The 27,408-nt window shown below is 35.2% G+C and overlaps 1 protein-coding gene across 1 annotated transcript in view; it reads left to right on the top strand.

Annotated features, from left to right (window-relative positions):
- The window catches only part of sotv (exostosin glycosyltransferase sotv), a 56,608-nt gene that overhangs the window by 14,040 nt on the left and 15,160 nt on the right, over positions 1 to 27,408 (top strand). The window contains exons 3-4 of the mRNA XM_076119147.1: positions 10,071 to 10,254; positions 19,292 to 19,451. Coding sequence (XP_075975262.1) covers positions 10,071 to 10,254; positions 19,292 to 19,451 — 344 coding nt within the window. The remainder of the gene's footprint in view (positions 1 to 10,070; positions 10,255 to 19,291; positions 19,452 to 27,408) is intronic.

Below are 27,408 nucleotides of genomic sequence, written 5' to 3'. Positions count from 1 at the left end.
CCGCAACCACGTCTAACATTCCGATTGCGATTCCACAGTATTAAGCCACGGAAATTACAGTTATTTGTGTATTATGTGGTTTGATTCCGTTACACAATATCCTGGTTTAACCCTAGTTGCCAGTTACTGCACCCACGGGAAGTGACTTGGCAGGTTTACATCCCCAATACGAAGCCTTTTTGCGCCTTTCCGAATATGTAAAGCCGGCTCCATACGATCTAAGGCGATGAGCGTGCCGCGAATGTTGGTGCAATCTCGCTTACTACACAAAATACTTAATAATATACTCGAAATGCAGCCGCTTTGCTCGCGAAAAGGTGTGAAAAATTACATATTCTAAAGCAAACATATTGCAGTGCAGCTTAGCTTCATATTATTTGCATCTACTGTTTCTACCGCCTTCCAAATATTTATTTAGATGTGGAGTTTTGTAGTGTGTGCAATATTAGACTCTGTCATCAACTAAAAAAAGCATTTTTACTTATTGCCCCTGTTATTCGTATAAGCACGTTCTCTTGTCTTTTCGGCGACATGTTTTAAAGTTTGATAGTACGCTAATAAGCTTTTAATAGTTTATTTCATTAGAAAAATTAACATGTAACTTTCCTGTTAAAACGCGTATCTTACAGTAAGCAGAATACGCACTTAAATACGCCCCTAGTGTAAATTTCATTGCTCAATATAATGTACCGTGTAAGTGTGTTACACGGTTAACATCCCAACATTTTCACATTTTCGGAGAACAAAGTGTAGTACCGGCCTGAAAACTTTTATGTAAATAACGACAGTACACATTGAATTCAAAAGTTTATTAGTTTTTAGTAGTTAACTAGTTGTTTTAACAGTTTTGCGGTACCGTACCTATGTTTAACAAGCAGTTTTATTTCCACTGCTGTTTGTGACGCGGATAAGGGGAACTATAAACGGAGCTTGCTCTGCAATGTACTGCATATTTTATTGCTACGAGATGTTTGTAATGCAACTAGGACTTGCATATTTCCTTGGTTTGTAGGGCGAAATTATATTCCGAGTTTTACTGCTTATATCATGTCAGAACATGTTACTAAATAAAAGTGATATCTTGAGCTTCGTATTCAGAGATCAGTAGGTTTTATTATGTTTTAAAAGTACTTAATTTACTAAAGGAATTCTTTCGATTTGGTTTTGGAAATAGGTTTAGTCGCTAATAAATTATTATAAACAGGAAGAAGCCCAAAATTTAACAGGGAAACCGGTAAAAACCTTGCGTTATCTAACATGGGAATAAAAAAACAGCAAAATGAAAATGTTTTTCTAATCCGCCTCTGCGTACCTGGGAAAATAACAGCCATTTTAAACACGCTTTCCCAATCTCGAGAGTATTAATTTCACATAAAAGTTAATACAGCAACCTACTTCATGTTTCTATTCAAACTATTACAGCTAATTATCCGGTTTTCCACGAAGCGATTGACTTCTGACCTTTACACCCATAGGGGCGCACAACTTTGTTTCTATAGTTCTTTGGGAGTTCGCCAACATGAGGAAGCAGCGTTTATAATCGACCTCCTTGTTGTCACACCTTCGTCCCGAGAGGGTAGTTAATAAGATTTATCTTACAGTGAAGAAACACCTGTTTTTCGTTTTCCTTATGAATAAGGGCTCTTGGTGCGGTCGTTGAGTACCAAGTGTAGTCAGCAACGATAGGTGCTCTTTATGAAATGTTTATTTTCAAACATAAGAAAGGATTCTCGTTCGACTATAATAGTTATTGTACAATATATTCTTTTGAATTTTATTTGTTCAGAGACTTATTTTGGTAACTGTACCACTAATATTTTCGTAATATTCAATAGAATTTCCACATCAAAAGACTCGTAAGAAAAGCCCCGCCATCTTTCTTAAGCCGATTAATAAAATACTCCGTAAATGGTCATGCAATCGCAGTAATTAGAAAAAGTGATGGATGTGCCTCCCCTAGATAAGCTTATCCGTGGCCTAAGAGGGGGGGAAATGGGGGGTTCTTCTAAATTTAAACCAGCAGCCGAGCGACGCTGAGGGACATATTAGCATAGCATAATTTTTAATTTCCATGCATGACGTTGGCGTAAAAACGGAGGTATATATTCGAGCCACGTACGTTGCGTGTGTCGAGTCAGCTTCTAGCCTAGACGGAATATCTACTACAGTGGTATAATGTGGTCCGTGCTGAGACTGACAGAATGCGTAATGAAAGAGTTATTGACGAAACAATAAACGTCTAACGTGGATCAATGTTATGATCCTTTGCTACCAAGAGTCTTGGAATGAACGACTCAAGCTCTTTTGGTAGGAATAACTGTAGCATTATGTCGTTCATGTCGTAATTCCATGACAATTTGACAGTTGCATAGCTTGCGTGATGCAAGTCGTAGCTTTAATTATGACGTACGGAACCATGGCTTCATCGGGAGTCATGAAGTCAGTTGACGTCTAGCCTTAGAATATTTCTTGTTCTTTTCGACCCCCAACTTAAAGAGAGGTTATAGGTTTAACGTGTGCGACTGTCAGAGGCATGTAAGATTTAAAACGTTGAGGCCGATTTAGTCAGTTTTTCTTTTTGAAACGGAACCCTATCATACCAGTATCAACTTGAGTGGTATTTTTAAGTATTTTTGAGACAATCATAACCTTTAAACGTTGCATTTTTAATATAAAATAAGATACGGGAATTAAACTAACCGAGTGTAACCTGCGCCGAAACGTTAGGCATTCCAAGGTAAAATGTGTGTTCGCGTTAATTCCTGTACCTATTTTGAAATATTTTGGAGACAATATTTCAAAGGCTATTTAATATTATAATTTATAATACATGTTCTTGTTTTCGCTAACGAATGGAGAATAGTCACATTATAATTGCTATCTGTAATGCTGTTAATGTCCTAGTGGTTCATTTCTAAGAGGAATATGCGTCACTCTTACAAAACCAGCCCAGTAATACGTTTCCGCAATTAATGTCAGACGGCATTAGATACAGGGAAATATATGTTCTTTTATAAATTATGATTCAGTATTCTGTAGAGGGAATAAGACTGTAATTATGTCTCTACCTACGTATCTATTGTTTTGGTGCTTCGTTCACATTCGTTACTTACTTGCTACCTTAAGAGAGTATTACAGTTTATACCATGTTACCATATTATCATTGAATAGTTTAAACACACCTTAATGATTCAGCTTGTGAATTCTGTGATTGTGGTCTTTGCGACTGCTGACTTTGAGGTCTGATGTTCAAGACGCGAACACACCCGCGGGGTATCAACTAGTAATATCACAGTATTTGTGTTGCTATTTGTATAACAAAGCTTTATCGTATTCTATGGTCATATTGAAACGGGCCGTCCAAATAATCGTTGTGTACAAACCCTAAGGGGCCTCGCAGAATAGCTCGCATTATTGACCATTCCAAGGTTGGCTGTTGCTAACTAAGGACGGTTAAACAACCCTTCACGTACTTGACGTGTTCCACATTATTTGTTTTTACTGTTGTAGAAAGAAAATAATGAAGATTGTTACAAACTACGATATTATTTTTCGATTTTATCATTAAAATACTTTAATGATAAAATTAATGTAACATTTTGCTGTTCAATTGCTGGCTTCATGTATCGTTCTTTGTGACAAAGAAGTTAAGTTTATGGTCACCTATCTGCCAAGTATGAGTTCAGATTTTGTATCTCACTAATTTTCATCTCACCCTGTTATTTTTAAGGAATCTCACAAAGGCACAAGCTTTTTCTAACAGCATACATGACTAAAACTATTAACAATCACTCTATGTGTGTAGTACGATGCGTTAGGTTTTAACTAATCAGTTGTCTGTTCTGTAAGATGTAAATTCTATGCAATACCTACTTGTTATCTTATGAAACGAGTCAAAGCCTTTTAATTCTTGTAATTAGCGTCTCAATCAACCTATCCATCGTCCTCTGGATTAAATAGAAGTCAGTATCTTTGATGCAAATATAAATTTAACCTATTTCATTCTGAACAAAGGATTGACTGCTGACTTATTGCAGCAGTTATCACTCGAATGCTAATTTATGTAAAACACTGGAATCGACTGAATTCGAAGACTCTTAACACATTGTGTAAACGCTCCTTAAGGCTATTGTTTTCCTTTGAAACGATTAAAATCAGTAATTTCTGAGAAGGACTTGAACGAAACTGAAATGTGGGTGATATTTGATTAATGTTTGATGCTGTGTTGTGTTTATTACTATCGTAGACAGCCATCTGCTTCACTATCAAGCACATGGCTATTTATTTACATAATAATATAATTAAACTGTTTTTTGTGTGTTTATACGTGCTAATTAATATCAGAAACTGTCAGTCAGATTTGCGTACTCTTTTTGTGTTCCATAACAACTATTGAAAGGATGAAGCCTTCCTTTCTTCCTTTTTTCTAATTCCTTCCTTTCTTCTTATAAAAACGGAATAATCACCATAAACGCGAGTAAAACTGCAGGCCAAAGCTAATAAAACAGTATTATGTTTCATAACAACATGTCATTGAATCTGTCCACAATCTATAAAACGTTTGATAGATTGAATATTAATTTCGTCCGTTAGTGCTAACACATTCTATGGTACAATAGACCTGGGTTTCAATAGCACATAGTGACGTCACCAGCCTTCCTGTTACAAGTTTCCTTGAATGCTGTATTTGCGATAGAGTGACAGTTTGTCAGCGAATAGCCCTTTGTCAATTCACATTGACGGTGCGGTTGCTTTGGTAATTTAGGTGGACGCTCTGCCATTATCAATGTACGTGAATTGGAACTTTACATTTACCTGTTGTTCTGAATTTCGGTGTTTATTTGTTTGCGAATTCCCAGTAGACGTTGTTGTTTCATTATACAAGCTTTTGATCGTGTTTTTTTAATTGTGAGTAAAACGTCGTCTGTCTTTTATGAAAGGAGTGTTGTTTATTCGTTGTATTGCTTTGACGCTGATGAGATCTGATAATAAATAAGAATAGCCAGCCTTACCTGTCCATAGATCTAGATTCTGATTTATAATTAGCCATATAAAAATTCTTACACCTCGTACTACAACCTCTTGTATCGATCTTCGTATCGTGGCCAGCCCACAATCTGACCCAATAAAAATGCGATTTGATTTATCCAGCCATTCTAAAACTGTTTCTATTGCCTAGAACATTTCCAAGCCGTTGCTCACATTCCACAAGCCATTTTACAGACTCGTATAAAACCGTATAGAACGTGAAACTTTTCTCATAAGATGCGCTCTTTTCTAAGATGCGTTATACAAGACGTGCTCACACTAAAACGTTTCTAGATTACTTTTTGGTATCGGAATCAACTCAAATTCATCCGAACGTATTATCGTCTTTATAGCTTTTCGGAACTAATATCATCAAAGCGATAAATTGTGGAGACGTGACAATTTTTGTTGAAATTTCGTGGTGAATTTTGTCATAGAATTGTTTAAACGTCCCAAAGGCTTTTGGGTTTACGACAGGTGGATATGCTAACTAACTAGTTTGACGTTTTCATCCATTTATGGACTGACGTTAGGGTAGATTGCTTTTACCGATCACTCAATGCGACTATGCAGTTCGGTTATATTAGACCCTCCTATTTATAGCCGGTCAATGTAAAGCTTTTTGTTCTGTATATTCAATAGGGTTATCCCTTTCTGTCCTATCGCTACGACGTTGAAGAAATGAGATAGCAATATCTAAAATACTGATAATGGTGGTATTAAGCTTATCTACGAAACCGGTGACTAAGTACTGTAATGACGTATTATATCTAAAAATCGTTAATGTTTGGGAACTGATATGACATAATAAGATATTTTTGGACATGTACGACGATATTATCATACAGTTAAATGTTACACTTTTTTGATCAACTGAAAATAGGTGTTTATAACATCAAATTTTCATAAAAAATGCTCGCTACAAATAAAAACCTATTTGCATAGTACACAAAATCATAAATTCAATAATTCAATATAGGTACAATGAAAAAAATAGCACTGCACAAAAACTCATAAACTGAAAGTAGGGTGCAGACACATGGGTGTAAGTATGACGTCACACATGCAGGCAGGATGGTGAAGGGTGGTAAAGGACTATCGTGTGGCGCACTGAGTGACAGACAACACAATTTCCGTGGGTTCGTTCAACGCGCGCCGCACGTGCCGCTGACATTCGTACGCAATTTCTGTTTTTTGTTACCCACCGATGTTGAGTGGAATGTCGACTACGTTCCTACTTTTATACTTCTGTTTACTATTTACCGTATAAGTTTTGTGACGTGTTTAAGTATGCTTTTAAAGTTTTTGGTAACACGTCTTCTTTCGTTTTATTTCTGGGACCACAGTTCGTAAAATGGCACTTTGTTAAGCTATTGGGAGCTAAGAACTGGCATAGTTTAATGTTAGTCTGCTATTGCAACATTGTTCTGGTCATTAGTCCAAAATTGGCACTATATTGTGAACTAAACTTTTGCTATAGTTATAAGGAATATTATCATCTAACTTTTTTGTCATAATACAAAACAGTTCGAATTTTTGTTGGATATTACGTTTAAAAATTGGCTATGCAAATCTTCTTTTCGATATACACTATAAACTCTACAAAAATAGTCTTCTCCTTGTTACCCTCATTATGCCTAAATATATAAAACGACTATTCAAATTTGATACAAAAGTTTCAGCGGAACGTTTACCATCCGACCTCCGCAACCGAAAAGAAAAAACCAAATCAGTTATGTTGATATTGTACTGTTCGCTAGTTTGTAAAACTACGAACATATTGACTGAACAAAAAGTTGAACAACTCATGCATATAAAATGACCCGAAGTTTTCCTCTAGTCGCATAATAAGCAACAATAACATTGCCCCAAGTTATCTGTAATGGGAAGGTCGTAAAGTTCGTACCGTATTTGTGTTTTTGTTTTCCAAAAACATTTCGTATTATTTAACTTTCATTACAATTATGTGTGCTGTTGGTGAGCTTGTTTGTTTTTTGATATTCGTATCGTATTGACATGTTTGCTTGTTGCCTTTTATGATAATTGCGGTTCGAAACATCTCTGGTTTTAGGCTTTACTTTGTTGAGAGGATTTTACGCCAAATGACGGCAAAATAAAAGACGGGAGTGTTTTTGGATTGTCTTTTCACATTTGGAATTAAAGTCCCTGTTCTCTTCTACGAGATTCCAATTTATTTTAACTTTTTAGGTTTTGTTATGCGGGAGTTTGTCAGTTTTCTGCCTGCATTTATTTCTCACTTGTTCTTCTCAATCTCGAACTGCTTCTGAAACTGCTTTGGTTTTCAGTACTGTCGCTTCTTGTTTTTTAAAACGGCATTGCAGGTTCAAACTTTTTTCTGCAGTCATTTTCTTTGCAGATACTTTACACGGTATAGCCGCAATTTACACTTAAATCAATTATAATCAATCATTTCGTGACGACAATGAAAATCGTAACACCGGAAAATACAAAGGAACAATCATATAATTCAAACGCCTGACACAAAACGGTTTAAGGCAAGAAAATGTTAGTTATTTCCTCAAACAAATAAACAATTGGAGGCAAAAAGTAATATTGATACAACCTTGGCCTCGTGTCAATCATTATTACATTTTCACGTGTCATTGTCGTTACTGAATACCGTCTATACAACAGACAGGTTCCTTGGTTGACGCTTGACGCCTTCGGGTACACGCAACTTTGATATTTGACTGTTTTGGAGTTGTTTCACGATGTTTTCACACGCCACTTCCAATGATATTAGGACTGAGTGACATGTTTAATCGATCATTTACTAAATAAACATTTATTTTTATTACTTTGGAATGGAGAAAATTTATTTATTTTCTTGTGCTTAGCGTAAATCAAGTATAAGAAGTTTTAAGTCGATACTCCTTTTATTTCGGGAGGAGGCATATATAGCTGTGGGATAGTAATGGCCTATCTTAATTTAGTTTTCAACGTAAAACGCTTTGTTTTTATACTTTTAAATTGTGTTAACGACTCGTTTAATTGACAAATAACTATTTTATTTTACTGTTTGTTAACCACTGGTACCTAAACGTTTCCTGGTATAAAAAACACGATTGTTAAAATTCTGAAAGATATCCCGTTTCTCGTTATTTGTTTTACACGCCATTAGAATACGGAATGACATGATCCGAAATCTAATTAAAGTTAATTAGGAATGTAATTTTTTCTAGGGTTGAACCTTTTAAGATACGATAAATCAAGCGGTGGTGCGCAACGATGTAAATTCGTGAATTAGATTTCAGACTTTCTTTCAGCAAATTAATAGGTTTTATTGCTTATTACACAAATAGAGATATAATTAGTGACGCATTGTATCAGGTAATGAATGCTAAAAAAATATGGTTCATGAAAGACTAGGTTGTATAAAAATTCAAAGATCGAAACCATATACCTCCTAACTACTCTTACAGTCACTCTTTTCTGCCCAAAGACTTCTTCAATGAAAACAAGATCGAAACCAAATCTCATACACCAGAAACCTTCTTCTATCCTATTCTATCCTAGACAATAAAGTTAGTCAATAACCAAGTATAACAGAGTGACATGCATCAATTGCAACGTGCGGAGTGCACGGTGCCGACATATCCTCCTTTGACGAGCGTCTCGGGTAATGGACCGTGATGATAATTGAATGATAGACGCCGGCGTTATGTTATGTAAGGGACATATACACACCACTTTGGCGACCAGCGATTTATGGATAGCGACTTGTTGCGTGAGACGAACGTTACGCGAATTTGCAAGTACGATGAATAATAGTAATAATCCGACTGCCTTATGAGCTTTAGTCTTTCTTCTTCTTATCGTATGGTTAGTGGTCAACCTAGTGTCAAAGTTAAAGCCGCCCGAAGGCCTTTGACGTGGCTTAACGACTGTTATCTTAACTGACAACAACCGGGATCGACTTTCTGCGTACCCTCCGAAGAACGGAGACGCCCAGTGCAAATACCAGTATGCATTCATCTAAGGAATGACCGCGCCAAGGTTTGAAACCACAGATCGTTTACCGACCGGTGAGCGCAGAGTGACTATTGACGACGAAATGCGACAGTGCTTAGTATTTTGACGCACGTAAGATGTAGATTGCAGTGTTAAAATCTCTTTCTTAACTCAATTATGTATCTGGTTTTGATTATTTTTACACAAAGTGTTTTGCTTTACTTGTTAAAATAGCATCTTTTATTAAAAAGGGCAAAGAAAACTATGGAAAGTCGTAATCTTTGATGGTATCAAAGTTTTTAGCTAGACGGTTACTGAATCAATGTTTAAGCTAATCATTGGTTAAATATACTCTCCCTTTCCTTTTCAATAATGTTTTGTAAATAGAATTTTAAATAAATTGCTAAAATTAAAAGACGTAGCCAAAAATTGCCGTATCAGGTTTCTGAAAATATATCAAATCGCTGTCGTTTAAAGTGTTGTGTGATATGTCCCTAATAGTTATCCTTCACAAGTTAAAGGGCAAGCTAGATAATAATATACTCGTTACTAATGAATGCTCTTTATTGACATAATGACTAAACTCCATTTATAGATTGATCTTGAGAATAACCTGTGTAATGAATTTAGATTTCAAATTAAACAGTGTTTAGTGATAAAGCCTATTGCTAAGCCTATGCCCGAAAAAAAGCCTACCTAAACCAAAAATAAGAAGATGGCTTTATATTAAAACAAAGTTTAGAATGACTATAGCTACGCCGTTTGTGAAAAAGAGACAAAATAAATAAATGAATGCCTTTAAACGTGTCACATTTGTCGTAGTTTTTTTTTTATAATATCTGACTCATAACCGCAAGATTAGATGCAAAGATAAAATCTATTTTAGTTTTATTCTCGTACCAAAATCTCGAGAGCAAGCCTCTTTTCGATCACAGGCATCGTCCCGATTATCTTACAATCGTTCGAATAAACTATGCGATTATCAGATTTTGACTGAATTTTCCGATTAAAATGAAAACATATTTTTGTATACCAGCTATATTCCTATCAGTTTTTTTCTTTTGTCCCAGTACGGTCCGGTGAACCCGCTATTCCTGCCAGTGACCGCGCCCAAGTCGCCCGGCTTCACCGCGGTCATACTGACGTACGACCGGGTGGACAGCCTGTTCGCGCTCGTCACCAAGCTGGTGCGAACGCCGAGCCTCGCCAAGATATTGGTCGTTTGGAACAACCAGAAGAAACCACCGCCCCCTTGTAAGTATCATCACTCTTTTTTCTTTTTTCTTTAGTACTTTAGACAGCCAAAGGCCGTTAGCAGCAACCGGACTAAATTACCGCGCTTTTCGAAGCACAAAGATGCTCAGTTCAATTGCAACTGAAGCGGTCATGTTTCTCCAAAAAGAAAAACCGGTCTAATGTACATGATTTGTATGTATGTATTAAATAAATATGTACACTGATCTGGCATCCATTCTTACCGAAGAGTATCGTGTTATAACCCAGGTAAATGGATTTTGGAAGTCCGATAAGCAATCGCTCCCTGTAAAATACTGGTATCCAGCTGCATCCGATGAGACTGGAAGCCGACTCCAACAAAGTTGGAACAAAGGCTAGCCTGGTGATATAATAATAAATAAATAAATATTGTTGGACAACTCACACACGGTCATTTGATTCCAAACTAAGCAGAGCTTGTACTATGGTAACCGAATAACTGATAAACATACTTATATACTTCTAAATACATACTTATATAGATACATTAACATCCAGGCTCAGAATAAATACTCGTGCTCATCACACAAAGATTTGTCCCGGGTGGGATTCGAACCCACCACACGCGGCGCTACGGTTGTTGCGGCGAGGTGACCGCTTAAACCACTGCGCCAAACGTGCAGTTATATATATTTAAACACTGACGGTCTCCGTAGCGCGATGATTCAGGTGTTCGCCACGCCACCACCAATGTAAAAAGCATGAAAAAACTCGTATTTTATTAACCTTTTATTTAGGTTATATCTCGACAATACAATAGTACTAATAGTCAGTGCATTTATAGCCAAGCGGTGTGTTTCTTTGTTCTACAAACCAGTGATTTTACATATACAGTTGACAATAATTATCTTAGTTGATTCACAATACCTATGCAAATAAATAGTCATGCTGTAAATACACATGACGGAATAATTACACAGATTGCTAGCACGTTTTTAAATGTATATTTTATCTGTACATTCGTAGTAGCGTATATTTATTATATTTATTTATTTGTGTATGTATAAGCTCTGGATGATGTACAGTCGAAAGCAGAAATGTGTGTTCACTGTCTCATTTTCAACAGCATTGTTATCTATAAAAAAGTGAAATATTACTGTTAAGTAAATATAAAGTCACTGTGTATTTGTAATTGATTAATAGCAACAATTAAATTGATATTTTCACACAAAAAGTACGATTAATAAAATGACAGCGTGAACATCTTTTTGCATATGACTGTACGATGATTGAAAATGCCTTTATTGAATCATCCTATCAGAATATTTTATTGAAATTTTGGCTATTGTAATACATGGTCATTGACTTATGTCCAGTTACGTTTTAGTAACTTACATATGCCTTTATTTTGCTGTTAACACGAGAATAGTTCATAAAAAAACTTCATTAAGTTTGTTTTCTCGTAAACGTGTTTAATTAAACTATAACTATAAAAACCTTGGTAAAGTCAGGCGTTTTCTTCATTTTCATAAAAAAATATATGTAAGTTAATTATTTAATTTATGCAAAATTACTTGTAAACCGGTTAATTGTTATAAAAACGAATAATAAAAGCTGTTGACCAGATTTTCTAGACTTTAAAGTCTATTTTGCCTAATCAGAGATATTGTAATCCTTCAGAAAAGTTTACAACAGTTAGCCCCGATTGCAATACTTCTGAATCAGTGTCGGTAACTATTTAAGTGGAATTTAGACAGTTTTTTTTCCTACATTAGCTGTCACTTTATCAAACTGATAGTTAAGACAACACTTATCTAGGAGTTGTTAAACTGACCCTTATTCAATTAATTTAGGTATTCAAAAGCTTTGAAGGGCAAGAAATAGCTCAAATATTTTATAGATATTAGTGATATACAGTAATCTTTTGTTCAATACAACAGAATCTCCAAATAAATAATACGTTTGTATCTTAAGTCGCAAGGGAGCGGGATGTATCTGGGAACTAATCCCACTATAATGTAGTAATGCCGGTACGTTGTTACTGGTAAAGGGAAGCCCATGTTTAGGAGTGGTTTATCTACCTATATGAAGCTGCACGTTGGCTTATTCGCTAAGCGGTAAGCGGCTTGCATATTGAAGGTATTTTATTTAATCAGACTTTATTGTTGACCCCACTATCATATATGACTTTTTGCGAAGAGCCTTTGTTGTCAAATTTTATGTGAAATTAGAAAGAATTCCTATTAAAATCTTTGTTCTTTGTGTTGTATGTTTTAAGCTCATATGACTGCTTGCTAAGGCAAAAATTTTCATTTTTCATTCTAGAAAATTTCCAACCGAAAATTATGTGTGTTGTCACCGGTGTAGTATCTCGTTGCGCCAAAGATTGTATACCACTGGTCATACACGAGCTCGTTTATTAAAGATAATATGGCATTATAAAGATATCATGCACCAAGCCACGAACTGCAACTGCTAACATTATAATTGCAAAAGTAAGACGGTTTGTTCCATTTTCACAGGATTAACCTATTTTCATGAAGTTTTGCATACAACCGTACCGTGGAAACTACACCAGCTATAAAGGGCATGATGAACTTAGTTTTTTATTATAAGTCATCTCTCTAAAAACTTCAAACATTGTTGTGTTTCTCTAGAAATATTTGTATTTTTTTCGCTCTTGTTCTCTTCTATAATCTTGTATTCATAGTACAATGAATACCAGATTTGTGTAGTAAAAAGCCAAATACAATAAAATGAAACACCCCCTGAAACAAGTTGTAAGGCCTTTTTGTATTTTGTATTCTACAAAATCGAGCGTGATATTCCATATTTTATTTTTTTCAACTACATTTGTTCCGGATTCACGATGAGAATCTAAATTTCGTTTTCAGGTGGGCCAAGTAAAAAAAAGTTTTATTTTCCGTTTGTATAGAACGCGATTTACAATTCTAATACAAATTAGAGGGTCCGTGGAAATACGGGCCCTTAGACACTTGAGAATTGTCTTCAATCAAATATATTATGTTTATTTACTTGGGTAATAAGATTTTTTCAATTTTCGTTTCTTTCAGTATTTGCACGGCCTCTTTATTTTCCCTTGCTTAGAGATAAGTCGTCCCTCCAATCTGTCATCTGCACGCGTGCGTGGCCCTTTTATGACGTACTAACTTTACGTGTTTGAAATGTGAACGAACATAGCCGTTTCGTTGACGGGAGCTTTGCGTACGACGATGAAAGTGATTCCGTACTTGCTTAGGAGAGATTGTAAATGACTGGATTTTGCTCGCGGCTTCCTTCAAATAAAACGCCTACTAAATAAATCTATCTTTTAAATTAAGTACGTAGATTTACTCTGGGAGTTGGCTTAGTGTTTTGAAACCTTTTGTACATCGTCGTGGCCTCTATTAAATTAACGAAGACGGTTGATTCGTCTTGAATTATAAATAATAACTCAGCAGTATGATTACAATTTTGACTTTTATAACACAAAATATAGTATGAACGTAGAGAGTTTATTCTTAATACGATATACTTCTAGTAAGGTAGAAGGCTGGTTAACGAACAAGCTTCCGAACTCGCAATATTACTGAAGATACGTGGATGACTTACTAATATCTTGCCACGATAGCTTATCGACTGGTAACGGGGGTATTAACAATATCCTTCCGCGGTCATTAAATGTTATGGCCTGATCAAACTCGTATTAACCAGATAATTTCACATTTACCTAATAAATGGAGCATATTATTAACTTCAAATTTACCCAAACGGTGCAAAATTAAACTGAACTGCTTCAGGTGCAAGAATATGAAAAATTTTATACCAGTTTCTTTAATTACAACTTCTGTCGTGATATAATTTAAGTTCGGGCCATTTGCACAGTAGATTTGAAAAGTTTGGCTACCTCTGAAATCTACTAGAAAAATTTAATAATACTTCACGAAACTCGGCACATTCCGATGTGGAAATATAGTAATTTTCTTTAGATTAGTGCTGCATCGAGATTATAAAAGCATTAAACAAATACTAAGTTTTCCGGTCCGCGATAATGGCGAGTGGAACTCCTTGAAAACAAGAAAGTACAATGCCGTAATTGTTCTGCTATTAAATCCAAGTTAATTGTTCTGCCACTAGTTTTTTATACATTATAAAATAGCTGGAAAACTAAAGCGGAAAACGCCTTTTAATGTCTTTTTAGTTTTATCGACTTGGGAAATAAAAGTGCTGTTATGGACCAATCGGTTCAGAATTTTCAACCGATTTGTTACTTTCAATGTACCTTTATGTTCAGACGTAGGTACATATTTCTTAAATGAAAATCCATTAATCAAGAAGACCGGGAATACAATTTATAGTTTGAACAACTGATATAGTAGCCATTCGAATCAGCGCATGTTATCAAAAATTTGATACATTTGAAATAGCTTTTATAGAACCGGAGATTCATTCAAGTTTTCACGCGGGGAATTTTATAAAATCTATGAGTGAATTCTAACTCTAGAATTGCAAAAGGTCATATAGAGACCGTAACCGGTGGTCCAATTTCGTAGAATGTCAGTTGCATCGATTTTTTAAAATAATGCTTTGTGTTCCCGTATCTAGGTTTTTGAAATATATGAAATAATACCACCTGTTTTACGGTATCTGGCTTCGCTCTTGTTTTATTGACGGTAGTTTATAGTTATTTTTATTATGCAGGTTATATGGGTGCATATTTTATGATCATCGTTTAACTGTCTCTACGTGAAAGCAGAACACATAAACTCAGTTTCCCATTAATTAATTTATGTAAGGATTTTACATGTGTATATTTTCACTTTATGTACTTAAGCCATTGAATAATTGTTACTGTAATGCAACTTTATATATTTTAATGACTGATTATTAGAAATGATATACCTATAGTTTCTTTGTAAAATTCTCTCAAAAAACTATATAAAGAAACTGTCATCACTATAAAATGCCGTCTAGTCTTATTCTTGTAGCGAATTAGGACAAATTCGGTCTCAATAAAATGGTACCAAGCATGAAGTGCCATAGGGTTAATATCCTCATCATAAATCAAATATGGCCTATATAGAAAAAGGCGGGAGGGAAAAAACGCGTTATCGAATAGAAAGTTATTCGACAGGATATTTAAAAAAACATTTTAGGGACTCTTTTCCCGTGAATCTCTGTGAATCCTGTTTGAAAAATGTACTGAGCTTAAAGCTAAAATCGGACTTCGGGTGATTACATTTTTTATAACTGAAAATCTGGATTTTCGGTCGAGAGAGTTTTAAATTCGGGTGTATTTATGTGAGGAGCTAGTAAAATCTGCTGCAATGGCGAATGTGATGAACTTTTCTGTAATCCGAAAGAGATTATATCACTGTTACGAGAAAACCTGCATAGGTAAGGTTTAATGATGAAGTAAAAAATCATATCAGATTCTTCATTAATCGAGTTTTTCATATATTACAAGTACAAGGATGGTCAAAGTTACTGTTTTACTGTTCATCACCTGTTTGTAAAGCGGAGAGGTTATTTTCTTTAAAAAATTTTTTGCTCGGCAACACGGCTTTGCCTTCTAGAAATTTGGCATGGAGATAGTAGAAATCTCCGTGCCAAGAACAATCCGGCAGACTTTTACATTCTAGCAATGTAAAAGTCTGCCGGTACTGGTTATAAAATTAAAATTTGTTTGAAGATCTTTCTATGTTCCTACGACATATCGGCAATGTCTTGCAAGAAGGTCAGGTGCGTAGTACTCGTAACTGGCGGTCATGTATGGAAAGATTATATGGATGTAAATGAGGCAAGGGAAGTTTTAAGGATCGTACTTCGTGGCGATGTTTGGTCTCTACCCACCCCCTACATACAAAAAGGCGTGATTTTATGTATGTATTATGTTTTACGTTCTTTCATCTCCAATGTTGAGTAAAATAGTTAATACATTATCATATAAATGTCCCGACACAGATTATTGGAAGTTTCTTAGAATTAATCCGCAACTGATCTAGCCTTTGAATATCGTTGTCCTACTAATTAAGTTGCAGATCGGATGACACTTGCTTCTCGGAATAACTGATATCCAGTTGCTGCCACTTGCTGGTTAGACCGGGAACCGGATCTAATATACCTAGGAAATACGACCCGATGAATAAATAAATAAGGATAAAACGACTAAAGGAATAAAAACGAGGATCTTAATTATTTTTTCTTCGAATTGGAGATTACCGGGAACGTTAAAGACTGGAAAATGGCTTGACATTTTTTTTTATAAATTAAGACGTGTCTCTATAATGAGGCCTGTGTCACAGCTACGTTTGACATAAACAACTGAAAGTGTAATTAAATACATACTTTAAAAATGATCTTATATAGGTAAATTTATTGCGTGCCTAAAAGCCTTGCGATCTGGGGTAGCAAAATAGCTTCGTTCTCTACATTTGACTTGAATATTCTAACTACATAATAATTACATCTTGGCATTTAATTCAACCACCTTAGTCTAATCACCTTCGAATTCACAGTAAACATACTTTACTATAAGTCAACAAAACCTGCCGGGGAGTGATTAAATCCTCCTCATAGTGCAGCATTCAGGTTAAAACAGCATCTTAACTCGAGTTCCTTCAAATGGAGAGAAGCTTTTTAAATTCCAGCTCGAGCTAAAGTTGAAGTGGTAGAAAGCCCATTATTTGAAACCTAACGCAAATAGTTTAACCGTAAAATATACGCGGCTACCACTTAACAAATACAAGCGCGGATTTAATAGTACTTAGTATGTAGAATTAGTGAATAAATTATACAAATACCTTCGCCAGTTAAAATTCCATCAAAACACCTCCCTTGAATAAGTGATACGGACACCAATAAAAACTTATTGAATATGTACATGTGCAAATAAGTTAGATAAACCAGATATCAATACGCGTACAACGAAACAAAGCGTGGAGAGCAATCATTGTCTTGCTAAGGAAATATAAACTGTTTGACATTGTAATACAGTTCCTTTTGATTTGATACAGTTATGTGAATCTTCGATTGCATTTGCGCGTTCGATTTTGAACCCTGTGAATGATGAGATACGGAAGTTTTTAGGTTATTATTTGTAATTAGATCTGCGTTATTTAATGTATGGCTGCCGATAGAATGTTAACGCGTACTGATTTTTTCAAATATGGAACATTTATTTTCACTTTCTTTTGCATATCAAAGGTTTTGTTTTGTATGGAAAAAATGTAATTTTGCGGGTAGATTTCCCTGAATGTTTTACATCAAAATGTGCGCGTAGTACGGAATATTAAAGGGCATAATGTTTTGCTACGGATAAGTAAACATTGTTGGGAAATATTATTGTAATTTTGACAGGCAGTTTTGCAATTGCAAATGTTGTATATTAAGCTAGCAGCTTTGACGTGGTATGATAAAACGTATCTTATGTTTATTCCATTACACGGAATGGAGAAAATTTCATAAAAAATGGATATCTACTTATCCGTTGCTTAGGAGCAACATTACGAATAACCGTAGTTACTTTTTGACGAAACATGATTTATTCAAACAGACGAATTTTCATGGAAAACATGAACTTAAGTCGTCCAAAAAAAAAAAAACTCGAACATTGAGTGGGGATTAGCCTAAAATGTTTGACTTCGTAAACCCAATCTCTTGTTACTAGCCAGATTACTGTGACTTTCATAGTTAGTTCGTTAACAGTAGTATTCAGATAAGCAGTGTTACGTCTCTCATGGCACCTGTACTGGCATAAAGTCGGCTTTTACTAGCGCCTGTTATAACGTTGATTACTCGACGCACGAGACAAACGTCTTGACTACTTTGTTACATCACGACAGATTAGCTTTTTTATTGTCTGGTTTAACTTAAGTTATTATGCATAATTTTGAGACAAAGAAAATTGTAGGAGATAAAGAGATCTTTTTAGATGGGTTAGGTTTGGTACACACGTATTCAGTTTGGCAGTATTTAAACCGAATCGGCGATGTCGAGCGGCATTTTTCCCGAAGATTCATTGACACATATTCGGTTTAAATATTGCCTATTAATGCCGAACCAAATATGTGTGTAGTAAGCTTCAACGATGAAAGTCAAAGAAACCTTGCTTGACTATACGACACATATGTTTAAAAATAAATTAAAACAAAGCCAATTAGTCGTATGAGCTGGGTGTCTTTGTGTTTCGGAGGGTACGAAGGTTAGTTGTCAATAAAGATTGTTGCCGCTAAGCCAGCTTTAAGGCATTTGGTTCGACTGAAAATAGTCTCATGTGAACGGAAAAGCTGTTTCAGTAGTGATCCGATGTTAAAAGAATATGGAATACTTGTCTAATGAAAAACAGAATCGATTTTGATCTTTAACTAAATTTTATTTGGATGCATGAAAGCTTGGCTTATTATAATTTAATCAAAATGTATCCATAACTTGCAATCTGCAACTAATCCAAAGGGGAAATCAATAACGTGCTCCAGTATAACTTATCACACTAACAATGTTCGTAGAATTAATACAGGGTGTTCTGTGCAAGATAATATTAAGTTCATAATCAAGTTCCCACAGTTGGTATATTACGTAGCTTCGGCAAGCATCCTTGATGGGCGGAAACACTAGACGTTGCCTTTGATAAACCCCTGCTTTTACTACGAGAGCGTGTGTTACAAAAAATGATGTAAGTACGTTAGGTTGTTAGTCGTAACATGGAGGAAATGTTTGACTGCATGTGTGGTATTTTGAGCACTGAATATTTTGCTAAATACTAATGAATGCCAACCAAGATGTGCATTATGATATTAAAAAAAAATTGATGACATAATTTTTTTTTCTTCACAATTTTTTTCCATATTACGTAATCGGACATTACTTTTATAACTAATGGTTTTAGTACAGTAGAGAGACGCTGTTAGTACAGTTTTGGAAAATGGAAACCTGGAATCTGCAATTATCTTGCTTCAGATCTCAGTTCATTAGTTTATCCTGCCTTTTCCTATTATCGACCTCCTATAAATACTCCTCTATTTCGGCGAATAATTATACTAATCAATGAAAATCTAATGTCTATCTTTGTCCACAGCATCCGAATGGCCAGTTATCAACAAACCGTTGAAAGTGATTCGAACCAAAGAGAACAAGTTGTCGAACAGATTCTTCCCGTACGATGAGATCGAGACTGAATGTCAACTGACTATTGACGACGACATTGTCATGTTGACCCCTGACGAGTTGGAGTTTGGGTGAGTAACCTTTAAAACATTTTCTTTCTAGAATTGGATAAAATTTGTGAAACTAAGCGAAACTTGAGGCCTGTCCATATTAAGACGTTAAGGTTGCGTTTCTGCCATACATGTGTGAGGTGGCAAGGTGGTTTGCGAGACGAATTTCCGCCCATAAAACTGCTTTAGGATACAGCTAATCTTATTGGTAGAGATTTTCCCCGCAGTTTTAAACAACGGAGATAACGCTACATAATATGTATATAATGACATGTGCCTCGCTAAACACTCAATAACTAGTAACTTACATCTTAGTAAAAGTGCTCTGCGCTCAGTGAAAAGATTTTAGAACGTTCTCAAAAAGTTATTCGCTAGGTAACCGCTAAGTTCTAGTTGCTAAGCAAGCGGCCTGTCAGTACAGACGTAGCCTTAGGGTCATATTCATCGTAAGCACAGGATTATTAATTACAGATGTTGTGCAGCATTTAATTCAAAAACAGCTAAAATCACTGTCTACTACAGATGTTGTAAAATCATAAATTAATTTTCCCAACTGCGAAATTCTTAACTTTATCAGCAGTTTATTCGAAAATTCACAAATCCTTGCAATTTTCTTCATAGCTTTTACGAGGCAATCGTACAATCTGACCTGAAGGACAGAAATATATTTTTTTGGGGATGCATCGTACACGTTATCATTATTAGGAGTTCGACATATTGTCTTTCTGTGTTAGAAAAGGGCTTGTTAGTATTCAGTGACGCAGCTCTATTGTGTATGGACGCCTAGAGGTTGTCGGGGCGTAAACCCTCACAACACAGAGTACGTAAACATCGATAAGACACTCCGTCATCTGCCACCAGATATTTATACAATTTACATATTTATTACACTCATTACGTAAAAATCTATAAACCACAGCCAACGAATAATAACTACGAAACCAGTTTCTATTATAAATAACAGTTTAAATTAGCCTCGGCGCCACTCATTCAACTCGGCGACAAATCTAATAACTTTATTAATTAATGTAAATGTACAGCTTTAATAGTATTGTACAAACATATTCTGGAACAAAATTATATACAAGCAAATAAAGTTGACGAGACCCTCTCATTAAAGGGAGCCTAAACAGAAAACTCTGTAGACATTTCACATCGGTATTGGAACCCTAAGGCATAATTTGTACCTTGAAAGTTGAAAGTCGGAAATAACTTTCACATATTTACGTGGCTCCCGATGGTTTATTCACACCTCGAAAAAGCGTCAAACAAAAACAAAACGGTGTACTATGCATGAAGTTTTGAGCCATAAATTCCGGGACTTCGATATATTTTTCGTGCGGCCTTGGAAGTAGAACGAGAATTGGCCCAGTTGTTTGGCCAATGCCGATTGTTTAGGAAATAACTGAATGTTTCGTCGTATCGGGGAATGTGCACGAACTGTTCAACTGTACCAAGTTATTGGATTATAGAGTTATTGTTTATCGCATAGTTTAATATTGTAGTTGTACGAAGTGGCCATAAAATAAACTTAGTGAGTACGGCTGTAAAGCTGAATAGGATACTTCGCACGAATTGCTTTGCTAAATGATGCAGTGGCGGAGCGCTTTCTGTGGTCCTTGGTGCCAATCCTGAAACAAATATTTGTGTAACCTGCAAAGGCTTTTCTGAGCCTAGCAGTTTGTGCGCCGCACGCTGTGTGAGGATTTTGAAGGCAGGCCGGTTTTGATACTATCAGTTAACTGCCCGTTGTATACGCTTTAAGAGATCGCTGTAGTAAAAACAAACTAGTTGCTTTTATAGACAACAGGCTACTGTTCTATGTCAAAGATAAGGTACTATTAAGGTAATAAACAATTCGACCACCGTGTCTCTGGAGAACAAAGTTTTGGCAAAATTGACCCTGTTATGACAGTTTAAGAGACAATCGAAGTTGGTTTAGTGAAATTAGCATACAAATATTTAGTAAACTAGAACTGCATCATTATTAAATATTACGATAAATCCTCCACTCTTATTCTCAACTAGCTGACCCGCGCAACTTCGCTTGCGTCACATAAGAGAATCATAATTTTCCCCCTTTTTGTAACATTTTTCACTGGTACTTTGCTCCTATTGGTCGTAGCGTGATAATATATAGCCTATAGCCTTCCTCGATAAATGGGCTATCTAACACTGAAAGAATTTTTCAAATCGGACCAGTAGTTCCCGAGATTAGCGCGTTCAAACAAACAAACAAACAAACAAACTCTTCAGCTTTATAATATTAGTATAGATGCCTCAGGATTTAATATCCTGATTTTCTAGTTCATGTTTTTGTACTTACCGATTAGCATCCTCAATACGCTTGTGATCACTACCGACTCACTTTAAAGGCAGTAATGAAAGTAGATAAGGTTGGCTGCACCCACACAATTAATTAATGCTCAATGCATATGGTGCTATACATTTTCATTACATACGTATTCCAACTGAAACAATGCTGTATTAGCATCTCTACAGTAACAATCTCCACATTATACTATCAATTCGCCCATTAGTGGATAGTGTATGCGACCAGTCGAGCGAAACCGACGCCTTACACTAGTCCGTTAATATGTATGAGTCTATGTCAATAACAAGAATCATTTCGTTGCAAAGAAAATTAAATGTAAAGCAGAGTAAACAAAAGTTCCGTAGATTGAAATTGCGTTCGGGAGTATAACTGTGGACTTGTGGAGCGTTATATTAAAATGATGTTAATATATTATTACTTTAGGGAATCAGGGATTTCGTTTCCAAGGATCTTTCTCGTTGGTTGCGATATTATTGAGTATTTTGTGGGTGTGCCACAAGGAATGTGTCTGGGACCCGTAGTGAATAAAAGTCAAGTCGTAATGGATAAAAATAATATTGTGATTGTATGTAATTATGGTTATTATTGTGATAAATTCAATTTTACACGTGGTTGTCTCATCTTATACTTATACCAATCATGTTTTCGCTGTGTGCGCGCACGGTGCCGATGTAAATTATAGTAAACGTGCGAGATTCCACAGAGCACATTTGCATTGAAAAACATTACCACTCCTTTGAGATGTCCACGCAAAGGTTTTCACTAGCCGTCTGTATTATTGATCAGTGAAATTACGCTACTTGAACCCTCAACATCTACTTACCTATTCATCAACCAACTCGTAGAAAGATGTCGTGTCAACAATTTCACCTCTAAAAACTTATTCGACGTCCGAATTTAAGATGTCATTCACTTCAAAAGAAAATATTAAAGCATATTTATTTTAAAGTAATTGGTTTTGTTTCACAGTTTTACAATGTTTTTCTTAGCTCGAAGTTTCAACGTTACTATAATATGTATTTGTAATAAAGTTAATTTGAAATGTACGTTGCCCTCTGAGTGTGAGTCGGTGCAAAGAGTTCAAACTAATAAACCGACAATTAAGGGTTTACAAGCGTCGCGTCAGACAACAATTACATTAAATTCGCTTTATTATTTAATATTTTGTGGTGGAATATTATTGGTATGACGCAGAGTAAATAGTACAGCTCTGAATATTACTCATCTCGGGCGCACGCGCACTATTAAACCGCGTTACGACGAATTATTTAATAGATGCTTGCATTTTCGTTACCAAATATACTAAGCAAAAGTCAAAAATGTTTTATTTCATAAATGTTTAACAATTTATTTGAAATTGGCATAATATTTTAAATCTACCACCGTTTCGGAAAAGCTGTGGCTCGTGAGAGATAAGAAACGACAAAAAACTCGAAGTTTTCGACAATATATTTCATCTTGTAAAAAATAGTGTCAATCTATGTTGTAGGTATAGAAATAAACTTGATTTAGTAGGTGAATATAGCGTAGCATTTATTCATCCACGCAGAATTCCACAAATTCTCGCGCTTTCATAGAAACGTAGCAATCAAATCGAGTGCGTACTATCGATTAATACACAGCCAGTGTAGTATTTATCTGCTATTCTTGACTGTATCTATGAAATAAACAGTATGGAGTTACTGAAAGGGAGATACCAAAGATAAATTATCATGTATTCTAAGTTACAAAAATATTTTTCACCCTTCGTTTTTACATTGGATAAAAAATATTGATACCTTCTATACTATACAATGTTAAGCCCGACGAGTTTTTTGTCTGCTAGATATTTATATTTACCATCCTTTATAGTAAGTGCTTAGGCCTGGTCCAACCTCTCGACACGCTCCCGCGTTTTTGCAAGTGGCGACTAAAAAATTATGTCTTCTCCGACCCTTAGCACCGACTTCAAGTATTCTTTTAGAAATTACTACAAAAGTAACAAATGCTAATTATATTCTTTTCTGAAGTGAATACTTGAATACTACACGTTGTAATTAAACTTTAACTAAAGTAAATTTGAATTTTATGTTCATTTTCTATGACGAGAAAGACTGTATAAAGTATAAAGGTTATTAATTTCATTATTATTCCTTCTAATTATTATAAAACACAGCTTTTCGGTTCGTGAACAAAATGTGTACAATGTTCCCCTTTTCCCTATGTAGTAAATAGCTTTCTATTACATTGACGACCACGGCCCGCGGTCACAAAATTTTCATAAATTCCCACAAAATTTCGGGTCTTCGGAATTTCCGAACATTGCTATTGAATATCCAAAAACGTAAACAACCAAGTTTCTGATAAACGTGTAACATTTATTTACGTGTTTGTCTATTTCATATTATAAATGCTGATACTGTGATGTTTGTTCCGGCTTCATGGTTGAAATATCAGCGAAATTTGATTAAAATTCGTAAACATGTGTTCGAAAATTAGGTAGCACAACATTATGTTTGAACGAGTTAGATCGATAATGGCTGTTGATTTTCATCGTGATAAAGACCTTTTATATAAAATTTAATCAGTACTGAAGACTTATAATCAACAAGAGTAGAAAACACCTACACAAGCCATAGCGTGCTGTTCTTATAGAGATTAACTTCGTTCTAATCGATTGCTGTCGTTATTTACTGAAGCATTATGTAGTTGAATGGTTTGTAATCACACTCGTAGCCACAAATCTACGGGCGATATAAGAAACTGCACATGTTCAAGTGTACAAAGAGCCGTGACGCGTAAACAATGAAAGTATGAATAAAAGACATTTAGCACGCCACGATGCTTATGGATGTCTCTCGATTTTTAATCTATGCTAATGTTACACTATAGAATAAATATTCATACTACTCTCTTCTATACTGCTTGTTAGGGTTAATATCTTAAGGGGCACTTTATATGTGTCTATTATAAATAGTTAATCATTTCGTCAAAAGGGATTTACATGGGTTGATTTTCGTCGTGCGACGCGACGGCTAGTTGCTTCACCAACTGCTGTCCCCAATCTGAGATACAGAATGCTGGACTTCTGCAAATAAAAAGTAATTTAGTATTTAGTAATTAAATATCATATACAAACTATTAATTCGAAAGCAATTTAATCTGTTACGCCTGTTTTACAAGTTTTATAGGTATAGTATAAATTGACACGCTCTACATTAAACCACGAGATAATATCTTATTCCTGCGGGAAATTCCCAAATAATATGAATCAGCGGGTAGACAGCTAGTTTTAAATATAAATTCATATTAATTATCGATATTCCAATGAACCGATTAATTGTATTCCGAATTGCTATCATAGCAGCTACGGTCCATGACAATTGTTTTCTGGATATATTTTACCCTCCTTTTGTATACATACATTCTACAATATTAATATTATAAATGTGAAAGTTTGTGATGGATATATGTTTGTTACTCTTTCACGCGGTAACTACTAAACGGAGTTTCATGAAATTTGGTACAAAAATAGTTTATAGCCTACATAGGATACTTTTTACTCCGTAAAATCTTTTCGCGCGAACGAAGTCACGATTAGACGCTAGTAATATTATGAGTGCCAAAGTATGTTTGTTACTCTTTCACGCAAAAACTACTTAACGGATTTTCATGAAATTTTATGAAATTATACACATACAGCTTATAACCTAAATTAACACATCGGATACTGTTTGTCAGTGAAATGCGAAAGTTTGTGAGGATGGATGTATGTTTCTTACTCCTTCACGCAAAAACTACTGAACAGTTCATAACCAAGATTAAAACATAGAATATTCTTTACCCCGGGAAATCTATTCACCCGGACGAAGTAGTTGGTAGAAGCTAGTATTACTATATTCCTTTATACCCATTGCTTTGTTCGTACAGTGCACGGCTTTATTTTAATCTACCAGTATTCAGTGCTCCCTAGTTCTAATACTACTAACATATTAAAATGTACTATCGATTGTTTTCCTTTGTGCATTTGTTGCTCTTTAAATCGGTTGAGTAATTGTACTCTGTTCTGTAAAAAAAGTCTTACTTAGCTTGAATTATTGCAGAATTGTACAAACATACAAATTTAATGATGAACATAAAGTAATCCTCAAAACGGAATATCAATCGATACTTTTATAGATAATGATTTATGCGATTGGTATTTTATTTTTTATTCTTTTTCCTTGATCTTTCACTTATCCGAATTGTATTATGATTCATACTGATATTAAATAAATTATCTTTATCGTCAGTCTAGGTATTAAGCTTTTAATGACTGGTCCAATTAATTGTTCACCTATGTGTATTGATGTAATATTTGGCAGGCAAAAAGTTTACATGCAAAAGTATTTTTAAATTGAAATAAATACAGGCGAGTATTATGTACTGTACTGCGGGAAAAAGCGTAGTAAATAATAAAGTACTTAAGTGTATCTTCTGATAAATCTCTATATATATAATTCTTCTGTAAGTGTGTATTTTACTGAACTTCTCTTAAACGACTGGACCGATTTTGATGAAATTTTTTGTGTTTGTTCAAGGGGATCTGAGAATGGTTTAGATTCACAATTTTGTCCGCTGGACAATGTAAAAAGGTCTAAAATTTTCAAATTGAAGACGTGTAGACAGGACAACGTCTGTCGGGTCCGCTAGTTCTATATAAAACAATAACAAAACATTAATATAACGTGATTTACCCTCGCGTTGTTCAAGAGACAAGTTGGAACTTCAATAAACCTTGTTTATAATAGTTCGCCAAGTAGAACATGTTATGAGTTTAATCTTGCCCCGAAATATCTTCAGTATCGGGTATTACTTACTCGTTGATGTAAGAGGTTACAACGACGTAATTAATTTCCGAATATGTAGTATAAATTTGTAAGTGGCATTCTTTGGTCTCTGCCTGCCTCTAAGGGAAAAATACGAACTTTTTGACGCAGGAACTGTCCAGCCATTTCGGTTTTAGTTAACTTTTCATCTAACTATCGCTACTTACCTTTTAAAGCGACTCCTGTATTTAGCATGTATATGTTATATCAGAAGACTTAATATATTTATCACGGACGTATGAAACCAAAACTAATCTACCAGCTCTTTTTTAATCCACGTCAATAATAGGAGGAGGTTCTCAATTCGCCGCGAACTCTCTTACAAAGCGGCAACTTGTGCTATAGTAGTGGAAATCTTTAACAGTGGCCTCAAACGTCCCTACAGTTTTAGTTCGGGGTACTTCAAATCGATTTTTAAAGTACTTAAATAGAAGAGCGTTTTAAATAAACCATCCCTAAAACTGAGGCGTATGGCGACTAAATAAATAATGAGTCAGACAAAGCTTAAATTACAAATTGAACATTCATTTGTGGATTGCAAACAGAATTAAAGTACTTTCGCCCGAGGCGCCTAATTGAATAATATAATCGAATTATCAATATTAGATAGCGCTGTAGTGCACAAGTTGTGCACTAAAGCCCAGTTCACGTTATGCTAGTAGCTTTTCATTCTAGTTATTAAAGCCATCGCAGAACTGGACCGGCGATTGTTATGTTCTAACTTCAGTTTAGAAACTGTTGAATAATAGTGGTTCCAACGCGATGGTGGTTTAAAGAGAATGATTATTCGAAAAAA

The sequence above is a fragment of the Anticarsia gemmatalis genome, chromosome 10 (genome assembly GCF_050436995.1).
Source record: "Anticarsia gemmatalis isolate Benzon Research Colony breed Stoneville strain chromosome 10, ilAntGemm2 primary, whole genome shotgun sequence".
Taxonomy (NCBI): domain Eukaryota; kingdom Metazoa; phylum Arthropoda; class Insecta; order Lepidoptera; family Erebidae; genus Anticarsia; species Anticarsia gemmatalis.
This window is presented reverse-complemented; position numbering and strand designations above follow the sequence as displayed.